Consider the following 12,916-nt stretch of genomic DNA (forward strand, 5'->3'; position numbering starts at 1 on the left):
GGATTTCAGAACAGGGCCCAAAAAAGGAAAGTATCTTCCCTTTATTATGAAGTGAAAAACGAGAGCTGGGAGTCTAAGCTGGACATTTTACCAGATTACATATCCCAGAACACAGGTTCCACCAAAACACCCCATTAAAATCACACAAAACTAAAGGAATCAAGGATCTATAGATAATAAGGGTAAGATCAAAGAGATGGATGAATTTTCCTTAGAAGAGCTTTGGCTTGTCATCAGGAACAGAACAAGACAACTGGCATTTTATTTATTTACTTATTCTGCCTTTATTATTTTGTTAATACAGTCCCTGGAGGTCAGATTTGCCACAAAGGTACCTAACTAACAGTGATTGATAATTTCATTTTGTGCTCCTAAAGAATAAAAGAATCTGCATAAGACCAAAGTATAATTAGCTGCCAACTAACAAGGAATTCTGAACTTCTTTATCCAGAGCTAACCTCACCCAGTTATATGAGGCTCATTTCTAAATTAATTTGTTTAAAATTATAGAGCAAGTCCCAATTACAGAACTATGCTTATCTTGTATGAATTATTATTTTGTTGCTAATTTACTTTTAAATGTGCATTCCATCTTTCCATCAAACATGGTATTGTAAACCCTTTTATACAATCTATAAAAATAATAAAAAGAATGCAATCTATATAACAAAATATAATAAACTATAATTTGGAATCCAGCAGTGATTTTTTGCTTTTGCTTTGTATTAGCTTCAAATCCATTAAATAATGCATGACAAAAAATAAGCAGAAATTAGTAAAATAGTGGCCTTTCAATTAATATATATTCTTTCTCTGTTTTAAGCTTACAGCAATGACAGCCATTAATCAAGGTACAAACAAAAGCAGTGATGACTGTAAAGAACTCACAATCTTGCATAAACCTTTGAATAGAACTTAAGAAAGGTTTTGTTCTATAATGGATGTTGGATTCTTTTTTTATTAACAAGATTTTATTAATATCTTACAACATACTCATTTATTTATTGTGTTTTTGATTGAGAAGCTGTACAATTTGCAGTGAATCTTAGGAAAACTGTATGATGCAGCAAATAGTATGGATCTGAAAATGAAATATATTGATGTTCAAGTCTGGGGACAATGGAGTAGCAATTGAAAATTATATATAAATGGTATCACATCGATGTGAAGGATGATTTTTGAGACTCTGTTTCATCCTTATGTCACAGTTATGCACAGAGGAACAGGAGTGATGTTATTTGTCCCATCAAAGGAAATTTGTGTCACTCACAAGTCTTGCCAGGTTTTTCAGCAGCAGTCTAGAAATGTCCAGAGTCTTCTGGTCACACAGACGAGCCGAACAGATGCTTCTTCCAGTTTCCAAACAAGGCCTTGCAGAAGTACACAACAAAACAATGCAGCCACTTTCCTTTGCTTTTAGAAGTGGGGTCTGAAGGTTATTTAATAAAGCAGCTTTGAAGGCTGCTGTGCTCAAAGCAACATGAAAGCAAAGTACCCCCTCCAAGCTTTGCACAGCCACATTAAGTACAGAATGCTGTCAACAAAACTTTGTTTTGAAATCTACTGAGAAGATTCCAGCAGGAGTCTCCTCCTGCTGAAGAGCATATTCTCTCTGCATGTGTGTGTCTCAGCTAGAGGGGAATGATGCAAATTATATCTCACTCAAGCCTACTTGACAACTAGATCTGAAGGAATCAGCAGGTGGAGCATTTCACAGCATGGAGATAAACATTGCTCTGTTGTAATGCCTACATAGACAGCTACTGCAGAAGATATTAGCTGCTCAGCCAATTAGAAAGTTGGCAAGCCTTTTGCATGGGCCCCACAAAAAGAATATTATCCACAAAAAACCCAAACCAATGCAGCTGCTTGTAGAGCAATGTGTTGACCTAATCAAAATAATCCTGACAATAATTGTATGAATTAGCCCACAATTAACAGGGCTGAAGGAAGTCATAGGAATAGGCCTTGCATTCAGAATGAGGTTGAAATCATCCCAAAAGGTCTAGCAAACAACTTGTTTCTTCCTGAGTCAAAGAGCAATCAAAGGCCTCTTAGTATATGAGAAAGGATATATGAATCTGGACAAAATCTGTATATTTTCCCTCCTACAGTAAGATTCCCCTCCTACAAAATTGGCAGCCTTTCAGAGCAGAGTTGGAAATTGAAAGGGCTGTGAGGAGGGATAGTATCTATAAATTACCTCCAGCAAAAAGTCAGAGTTAAAAAAAAGTAAGACCACATGTGGAATACTACATCCAGTTTTGGTCACCCCATTATATAAAATAAATGGTTGCAGGAATTGGGTATGGCTAGTCTAGTGAAAAGAAGGAGTAGGGGTGACACAATAGCAGTGTTCCAATATTTTGAGGGATTGCCACAGAGGAGAGGGTATAAAACTATTTTCCAAAGCACCAGAAGGCAAGACAAGAAAAATGGTTGGAAACTATTCAAGGAGAGAAGCAACCTAGAACTAAGGAGAAATTTCCTTAGTTAACCAGTGGAATGACTTGCCTTCAGCACTTGTGGGTGCTTCATTACTGGAGGTTTTTAAGAAGAGACTGGAAAGCTACTTATCTGGAATGGCATAAGATCTTTTGCTTGAGCAGAGGTTGGATTAGAAGACCTTCAAGGTCCCAACTCTGTTATTCTGTTAAAGAATCTTGTTTTATTCTCTGAAAAAGAATATTACAATGCAGCAATATGCTAATAAAAAGCAGCCCAAGAGCTGTAGAATAAATAATTATCAACCAAGCATTCAAATATCTGAAACCCCTCCTCCAAGTGAGAGCTGGTTTGAAGGAATAAATAACAAATTGTTGAGGGAAATGAGAAAAATGTGCTATTGTCAGAGACTATTATTTGAATTCCCTGGATCACTTATTTGAAAGTAAAAACAGTGCAGATGCAACAGTAAATAGAATTAATCTTTTCTCTGTGTGATTTCCATGCATGGAAGTTTTCTTTCCTTATTGTTCTTCATCCACAGATGAAAATAGACAAAAAAGAACTTGAATTCTTACAATTTGGACAAATATTAGCATTGCAAATATATTTCAAATCGGCTGTGAGTGCACACTTTGACAAGAATTATTTTAAAAGATCCCCAAAAATCTTCTTGAAGATTTCCAAGTATGCCATCAAGTTGCCCACAATCTCCTTATCCTGATTCACATAACCAGGTTGGCTTAATGAATCCAGTTTTCACGCTTTGCATGACATACACTGAGCCATAAAGTAACTATATTGACTCAATTTGTATAGAATGCCAAATCAACACATGGGTTGCTTGATTGCTGCTTTGTGTATTCTGTGAACCAAGCCAGTATTCTCTGTAAAACACAATTTGTAGTTAATATGTTTTGAGAGGTTACCTCATTGCAGTTTGTTGAACAAAGAGTGCAGTACAAAAACAGTAGTGGCAATTTCTTTCAGTCTTTTATTTATATGGAACAAACGTTTCCATCTGATATCCTTCAGGGTGCAAATTTTAGAAGAAATTCCTATTTCATTGGATTCTAAGATTGATGGAGAGCACCTCAACTTCCATGTTTAAAAGCAGAAAGTCTTTGAAAGCCAATTGGTGAAGAAAGCCCATTGCCCATGGCCACCTTGTAGACTGTCTAGAAATTTCTGGCTGGGCTAGACTAGAGGACTATTTCATCTGAGTTAGCAAGGAAATTTTTATACTTGTGGAAATTAACCATTTAGTATAGGGGTCTTCAAACTTGGCCCTTTTATGACTTGTGGACTTCAACTCCCAGAATTCCTCAGCCAGACACGCTGGCTGAGGAATTCTGGGAGTTGAAGTCCACAAGTCATAAAAGGGCCAAGTTTGAAGACCCCTGAATTGGCAACCAATAGTTTATAGTTACTTCTGCCTTACAGTGATGTTTCATTTATCCTTTTCATTTATTGTCTTTTTTCCGTGCTGGGGTTCAAGTCTGTGCAAACAAGGGTTCAGCTGATGGATGCCCAAGGATAAAAGTACTTACTGTATGGCACTCTGCACATGCTCCAACTTCGGTTTCACCCAGCTGCCAACGGAAGGGAAGCAGCGTTCATTCAAGGCCGCGCTTGGCGGCGAGCACAGCCGAAAGGCAGGTGAGGGCGGCGCCACGGCTGGCAGCAACCGAGGGCTGAGCGCGCGCTCCCTCCCTCCCTCCCTCGCTCGTTGAGACGCCGTGGCTCGTCCTGGTCGCCTTGCGAATCGGGACTCGGCCAAGGGGCGGGGCGGGGGTTTCGCCGGCAACGGGAGGAAGAGCCGCCAGCAGCTGCCGCCCTCCCTCCTCGCATCCCGGCATAGTCGGCAAAGGAAGGTCCAGAGCGAAGCATGGATGGCGCGGAGAGCCCGGACGCAGCTCCTGCCTCCTCTTCCCCCCGGGAGCCCCGCTCTGCCCTGACCCTGACCAAGGGGCTCTCCATCTTCCTGGATGTAAGCGCGGCGGGTCCCTCGCCTCCCCTTTTCGGGCTTTGATCTGCTGCGTCCTTGGGCGTCAGCGAAGTTCGACCCTTTTCTCTTGCGAACGGGATGGAGGTCGTCCAATGGGGGGGGGGGTGAAGGGGTGGGAGGGCATCCCTTCCTTCCTTTTTTTTTTAAAAAATTATTACTATTGCAAACATGTAACAGGTTGGGCTTGTGCTCCTCTCTGTGTGCGGAAGCCTCAACCTGTTGACTGTTTGCCCACCCCAAATCGGTGTGCAGCAAGAATTCCCTGATCTTAAGGAGATTATCCTGTCAAATGATGCTAATGCCTAGATCGCAGTTATCTGATATGAGCCCTATTAAGAGTCCTCCAGATTAAATCCCTCTAGCTGAATGCTAAACGACCTGAGGCACAAATCACAGGTTCTGGACCATTGCAAATATATTAAGCTATTCTATATCAGAAAAACAGATTTAGATTAACCGTTTTTCCATGCTGTCTTATTAGACATTTAAAAGCACAACCAAGAAAAGGGAAAGTATTTTTTTTCTCATGCTTCGTAGTAAAATGCCAGCTTACTAGTTCTTCTATTCAGATTTTATAAAAAATGCCACATTTTTTAAAAAAAAATAATGTAAGTATTTAAAATTTGGTATTTACAAAATTAGTCACAATGATTCTGTATGACAGGAGTGATTCAATTTGCTCTAATATCAATGGAAAAAGCAAAAGAGTTGGTTCTTCAGGATGGGAAATTTAGAAAAGGTGTTGTGAATTTTAGACTACCTGGTGCTTCCTTAGGATGGTCTCAAATGATAATGATAAATCTGATGGTCTACAACTTAGATCAGTGCACGATTGATGGGCATTATGTACCCACTTTATTTTGTGTGATACGCAATAATAGGAAAAGGGCTTCTGGTCTTTGGGCAGGTGAAATGTGGTTTTTAAAATCAGCTAAGCCATAGGATGATTTTAGTTCCTTTCTTATCTCTCTGATTAATATGTTTCATTAAATTAGCATGGTGAAAAATAAAAGGAAGATATTCATGTACAACAATTGGAACTCCTGGAACAAAAGCAAAATATAATTGTCATAAATGATAGAATAACAATTTGTTAGGACCATGTTTGATTTAAAAATAAAGAGAAAATGCTAACCTTTCAAACTAATTAGTGAATTATTGTTGGATCTAATAGTTCCTACGGAAAATAAAAGACTATGCAATAAATTTAGTATTTAAATGGATTATGTTTCATTTCAATATATGGGTGATTTTTCAACTTCCAATGGCTGTATACATACAGAAAGGTTAAAACATCAGTAAAAATCACAAGTCTTGTTTAAAGCAATTTTGTTATAATATTATTATAAGCAGGCAAAAAATAATCTTGGTACAGAAGTAGCAACATATTATATTTAAAAACTTTATGTATCAAGTATCAAATAAAACATTTTAATTTTTATTTACAAATTTCAGTATGTATTTTTTCTTTCCAAATTGAAATGCTTTTAGATTATTAGAAGCTCTTGATAGGTTTGCATTTGGAAGGTAGGGTAAAATCTTTTGTTGTCAATTGTACAAATATATTAAATCCTAAACACTATTTTATGTCTTCTATTAAATACCATTCTTTGTTAGACAATACTATATATCAGTAGTCTTAATATTCTGAAGTCACATATTAAAATATGTGATAGTATGAGAAGTGTGAATATCTGGTTAAAATTCATCATACATATTCAGTGTCACAGGTGATTCCAGTCCTCATATAGATAAATCCTCAAATACTGAATAGCTATAAATTTGGACACTGTTTCATGAAAATGGGTCAACAAAGTTTGGGGATTCTACCTACCAGAAATCCATCCATGCAATTAAATGGTGCAATTACAAATGTCTATTTCATTGTGGATTTACACATGACTGGTAATTCAGATCCTTGCTGAGATGTATGGATGCACTGTGGATCAACATTTCCAACACCAGTCTTTTTTTGTAAAATGTTCCCAGAATACCACAAAGAAGTAGAACATCAAATGAGAACACCTATTCAGTGTCCCCTGTAATTGTCTTCAGCCAGTCTGATACATCATCCCACAATTGATTAGAAAGCCTGACAGAAGTGAATTGTTTTACCTGGCACCAAATACAAGGGCAATCTTGGCATCTAATCAATTGCAAATGTGCACCACCTATGGGTCTAAAGAAAATACTAAAAGCACCTTTCTTCAAAAGTATAGTTTGTACTGTCTATTGTAGTACTGTACTGTCTGTACTGGGATCATAATTAATAAGCCTTTTTAAAAAATCCTTTAAAACATTGCTATGTTTACCAAAGTATGTGTGTCCTTGTAAGTATTACAATATTTCTTTGTTGATATATACTGGTTTATTCCCTCTTAGATTCTGAGAAGAGCAGATAAAAATGGTAAGTCCAATCATTTGCTTTCCTTTCTCAGAACATAATAAAACAGTGAGGGATTTGGAGAAACATTTAGTTTGATTGCTCTGTTTTCCTGGGAGAGGTAGTGACTGGTGAACTTGTCACTTCAAAATTACCTGGCTGAGGAGCTTGATCTATATCATCACTGGCAACTTTAAGATGTGTGGACTTCGATTCCCATGCTAGCTGGAGAATTCTGAGAGCTGAAATCCACACATGTTAAAGTTGCAAAGTTGAGAAACACTGATCTAGATGGTATTGGTTATGGGAATCCACAGGAGACTGTGGGCAAGGGATGCTATGCTTGCTATGGCATCATCATGCAAATGATACAAATTACATAATTCAGGTGTGCAATCATATCATGCTACATGCAACATCATTGTAGCTTACATTGGCCATCTATGGTGCCATCTCTGTGGAGATCATCTGACTTGTTGGAATATATGGTTGAACAGGAATTATAAATCTATCCAAAGCTTTTTACATATACAAGCTTGTTTACACATCATGTGAAGCCAGGGCTGAACCATTATTTGCTGAATAAATAACAGTGCGGAGTCCATACATCATGACAAACATTGTTTATACTCTACAGTGGTTAGGCTTACCCACACACTAAATGAAAACAAAACAAACCATTTAAATCCTTGACCTAAACTATTGCTATGTATCATTCTGGCAGTAGTATGCAACTAGATTACTAGGTCAAGGACCATAAATAGCCCAGTCATGGGCTGGACAGAGAAGTCTTTCCCTCTGACACACCAGTGTTTCTTGTAGTCTTACACACAATATTTATACTTAGGCAGGGCTCTCCCTAGGGATTTACATATGTTCTAGAGGTATTTAATCATTGTTATGCCACTTAAACAATAATGAGAGGTTTTATGTCACCACAGTGATGGCCAGAAGGGAAACAGCTTTAATATGAAAATGGGAAAAGCTCTGGTTGTAATTTTCCCCCCTCAGATATAAGTATTACAAATTCCCTATGATGCCAGGAAAAGGCACAGCTGCTCTGAAGAATTCCAGTCAGGTGCTACATGCTTTGAAACCTCTTTTTCAAACTATTTCCAGTGTCTTCCCACTTCACTGCAACATATGAGCAAAACCTTTGCTTTCTAAGAAAAGCATTTCTTAAAGCAGAAAAGATTTCATAGCTGGAAATGCAAATCTGGAACTGTGGAGCAACAGCTGTGCAGACCTTCCAGCAGCACTCTGAAAAACAAGGCACTAAAATCCAATAATAAAAACTGATGAAAAACTGAGGAGGGATGGTTGAGGATACCTGATGTTAGTATCATTCATAATATGCCAGGAAGAACAGCTGTGAACCAAATAATCAAAAAACAAAAAAGCAAATGAGGCAGAATGGATGAAACCCTAAATAAAATGAATATGAGATTCCTGTTCTTGAACAGATTTTTAGTTGTTGTAAAACAATTGGGGACAACAAAATCTGACCTGCTGTTTTAAATATAGAACTAGCCCAGTTTCACACAGCTCTGTCGAAGAAGCTGATGGGATGATCCCATCTCCATGGCAAAAGCCAATTCTACTTTCTCATCCAAAGAGAAAAAATATACAATATATTCATTCTTTATTTCAAATTATTAGCATTGTGCGCTTTTTCAGATGTTTGAGAATTCCCCCCTTACATGGAATTACATTCAGAATGTATTAAACTGCATTTAGATTTTATTACTAATTACTAAATTTACTTTTATTAGGTAAAACATGGTAGTTTAATCTTAGGGCTTTTCCAGTTATTCTTTTTACTGTAATATTTTTACCAACTATCATTTTACCACAAAAACAGCTGCAACATTATTTGAAGATGATTTCAAAACAAGTTACAAATTTGTTCAAGAAAATGTTTCTTCTTCATTTACATCATGGGTTTTACTATTCATTATCTGGTTGAAATATCAGATGTTTAAAGTAAAATTGATAGCACTGTTCTATACAGTCTATTGAGAGTTATAGCCACCTGGATTCAGTAGAACATAGGTCAATGAGTAAAGGATTCTACTAGATGATGATGATGATGATGATGATGATGATGATGATGGAAGGGACCCTGGCGGTCATCTAGTCCAACCCCCTGCTCAGGCAGGAAACCCTATACCATTTCAGACAAGTGGCTATCCAGTCTCTTCTTAAAAACTTCCAATGTTGGAGCATTCACAACTTCACAACTGTAGTCTTATTGGTAGAATGTATCCAGTCAACATCTCCAAGATGAGGCTACAATATCATGATCCAAGTCCTTCCCTTTCTGCACTTATGTGCAACATCAGGAAATGTATGAAAGGAGTTTGGATTGTGAAATTATGTCCCCCCCCTACTGCAAATTTTAATACTTACGTGCATTGACATTATTTGACTGTAGCCATCTTTTGCAATCTGTATTCCCTCAAAACGTCTGGACTTGAATTATCCACAACAGTCATGCTGGTTGGCAGATAAAGAACCAGTATAAAGGAGCAGAATACTGCATTGGTTTCAGTTGGGCATTAATTTTGCATTAGCTGAATTCACAATTACATTTTATAGCAACAGGATTATTAGATATTAAAAGCCTTGTGTATTTTCTGATACAATGTACCTAGATGACTTAAAATCCTACAGATAATCCTTGTTTAGTGACCAAATTGGGACCAACAACATGGATGTTAAGAAGTTGCTAAGTGACTGGGCTTAATATCTTACTTCAGGTTTCCTTTACTTTACAGACCTGTGAGGGTCATAAATGCAAGGATTTGCATTTATAAAAATATAATTTTAAAAAAATAAAAAAAGTTTTTTCATCACCATCGTAACTGTGAATAGTGCTAAATGAGTCAATCACTAAAGGAGGACTACCTGTATGAGCATCAGTATAAAGAAATCTTCTTCCCTTCCAGAAATCTTCTTACTCTAGCTGTACTTAAAATTAAACAGCTAGGATCCAGCTGTTATATGATAGCCTGATGAAAAAGCTGAGAGAATCATTGATGCATAATTATCACATAAAACAAATATCATGTTACTTGCTCAGAACAGGTTTCTATGGCTACTTGAGGAGATGCTAATGAAATATTTTAGAAAACAGATAGCTAAGCCTATGAAAGTTAGTAAAAGCACTGTTGCAAAGGAAATGGATATAATGTTGAGCTATCTTTCAGTGTACCTGAAGTAAATGCCATTTCAGAAAAGATCTCTGTTCATGTACAGCAAAGCCTGGATTTTTAGTTTTCACTGAAATTGGATTTTACTTTCACTGTGGCACTCATTTAAGAAAAATGGGTCCAAAATCTCTTAGTAGTCAAATATTTAGCACTGATGATGCAACAAATATCAGTGGAATTTATTCCTGTGTAATAGGGCTAGCAGAACTAGCCCTACTCCACAGGAATCAAGCTATGGGGTGCTCTATCACTGCAGGTTTTCCAGAAGAGACTTGATAATTTGCTTGAATGGTGTAGTAGGGTCTCCTGCCTGAGCAGGGCTTTGGATTAGAAGACTTTCAAGGTCCCTTCCAACATATTATTCTACGTTCTATATTCTATGTCCTAATAGTCACATAGTTTTTTTTAAAAAAAACAACTATGTGACTATTGGATAGTAGCAATGAAATAGATGTTATCCCAAGATTCCTACTCTACAATAAGATCCTTTTGGACAAAGATGGAACATTATCTTATGGTTGGCCAATCTTTGGAATTATACTGATAGTTTCTAGGGACCAAAGATTATTGGCTGATAAATTTTATGATTCAAAAACATTAAGCAATATATTATTTTAAAATAACTCTCTCCTAATAACCTATGGTGGGAGACCTCTGTCTGACGTGTATTATTACTTTAGTTTTCCATTTTTTAAAGGTAATCTATAGAGGAAGCTCAAGCTTTTTCTGAGAGAAGGCTATTACTCCTATTTCTGGAAACATGAAAAACTAAGTCCAAGGAAATTGCTATCTGCCCCTTTAGTAATCTTCCCTCCCAATTTTTAAAAGTTCACCTTTATGAAAGTGCAGCAACAAAAGGAAGAAGGACTGATAAGGAGCTATTCAGGCCTAGGATGCAGTGAACAGAACAGAATATCTTTGTAATAGTCACTGTGCAGAAAATATGCAGTCATGTAGCAGAATTTACAGGGTTAATTAAATTAGGAAGATATTAAAATGATTGTAAGGCGGAGCAATAAAATACAGTGGCTAGAGTACTAAAGGATTAAATATTGAAAATTAATTGCTGCACTATATAACTATTTTGCAAAGGGATAAAAGAATAACCTATTTAGTTATAAAATACTGTGGAAAAATAGAGTGAGGAACATAAGGCTCTTCAAATGTTGCTGAACTGTCAATAAAAGGGAAAAAGTGAGATGAGGTCAATTGCTGATGACCTCCTGGATAAGTTTAAGTAGATTTCTTAGCAACATGACCAAAGTGTTTTCTTATCCTTCTTTGTTTTTCTTATTACTTCCCAATTTACCCTAAAGCCTTGGATTACATTATGGTCTGCTGTTGAAATTGTTCAAGATACAGTATCTTAGGTCCTGCCTTCTGTTATAAATTACTAATAAAAAGGTAAAGGTAAAGGTTCCCCCGCACATGCGTGCTAGTCGTTTCCAACTCTAGGGGCGGTGCTCATCTCCGTTTCAAAGCCGAAGAGCCAGCGCTTGTCCGAGGACGTCTCCGTGGTCATGTGGCCAGCATGACTAGACGCCAAAGGTGCATGGAACGCTGTTACCTTCCCACCGTAGTGGTCCCTATTTTTCTACTTGCATTTTTACGTGCTTTCGAACTGCTAGGTTGGCAGAAGCTGGGACGAGTAACAGGCGCTCACTCTGTTACACGGCACTCGGGATTTGACCCGCCAAACTGCCGACCTTCTGATCGACAAGCTCAGCGTCCTAACCCACTGAGCCACCGCGTCCCTAAAATTACTAATAGCTCTAGCCAAAATGGCTACCAGAATTTCATTCTGAGAATTGGAAGGCCTTGGGTTCTGATAAAGCTTCCATTGTCACTAAAATGCCTTAAAATTATTCTCTGCTCAAAGCAGCTTTACTTGTCTAGCTGCTAATATCCCTCTGAGAAAATTGAATGTCATTTTTGCATATCTTTTTTTCCTGTGACAATGCCATGATAAGGTTTTAACATATATAACAAGGCATGGGGAAATAAGAGAAAAAATGACCTTCTCATTTTCTCTGTCAAGGGATAGTCAAGTAAAATATTTTTCAGGAGTAATCTTAGCCCTGGATAATAAATGACAGTCATATTTATATTTTGTAATAGGTAAGATAGCTGTTTGCACTCTTAAGCTGATTTGACCACTAAGACAAATGGTGAAAAATACTGTGCACAAGGGGGAGGCTCTTCACAGGCTATCCTTATGTCTATTCCCCATGTGATCTACAGTGAGCTTTGCAATAATCAGGGATGGGGGTCCCAAGGACAATGGGACTTGTGTGCTCTATAAAAAAAACTTTGATCTTTACAGTAATCATGAAAAGTCTGTAAGAACATGAACAACCAAATTTCACTGAACCACAAAAATGATCATCTGTAGTCATAAGAAGCACATTTTTCTAATATAATAGTGTATTATATCTATGTATGAGAGAGAGAGATTTTCATTTTATGCAGAAATTTATAAACTAGAAAAATTACAGCCTGTGGTGCTTCCTTTTAAAAAGTCATGATCTTCACATTGGTTGGAGTAAAATGCCTCTAGGTGGGCAAATCTTTCTCTGATTTCAGATGATGGCAAATTGTCCTTTGATGAATTTAAGACCTACTTTGCGGATGGAATTCTGAGCATAGAGGAGCTTCACCAGCTGTTTCAGAAGATTGACATACACAACACAGAGTAGGTAGCATTGATTTTAAAATAATTCAAAATCTCAAGGCAAGGCCATTTTCTTGTATGGATTTGTCAGGTAAACTTACTGCTTTATAAATAATGTACGGAATGAATGTGTGTATGAACAGCCTCATCCATAATCTACAAACTTTGAATGTTTCTAAGGATGCAGGCTACAGTAG

At 37.2% G+C, this 12,916-nt stretch overlaps 1 protein-coding gene across 1 annotated transcript in view; it reads left to right on the forward strand.

The window, feature by feature from the left end:
* Window positions 1-4,333: 4,333 nt before the first annotated feature.
* NECAB1 (N-terminal EF-hand calcium binding protein 1) overlaps window positions 4,334-12,916 on the forward strand; it is a gene marked incomplete at both ends in the record, with an annotated part of 37,454 nt that continues 28,871 nt past the window's right edge. Inside the window, 3 exons of the mRNA XM_081325613.1 lie at window positions 4,334-4,435; window positions 6,836-6,860; window positions 12,632-12,740. Coding sequence (XP_081181739.1) covers window positions 4,334-4,435; window positions 6,836-6,860; window positions 12,632-12,740 — 236 coding nt within the window. The remainder of the gene's footprint in view (window positions 4,436-6,835; window positions 6,861-12,631; window positions 12,741-12,916) is intronic.

This window comes from Vipera berus, assembly GCF_964194415.1.
Source record: "Vipera berus genome assembly, chromosome: 3".
Taxonomy (NCBI): Eukaryota; Metazoa; Chordata; class Lepidosauria; order Squamata; family Viperidae; genus Vipera; species Vipera berus.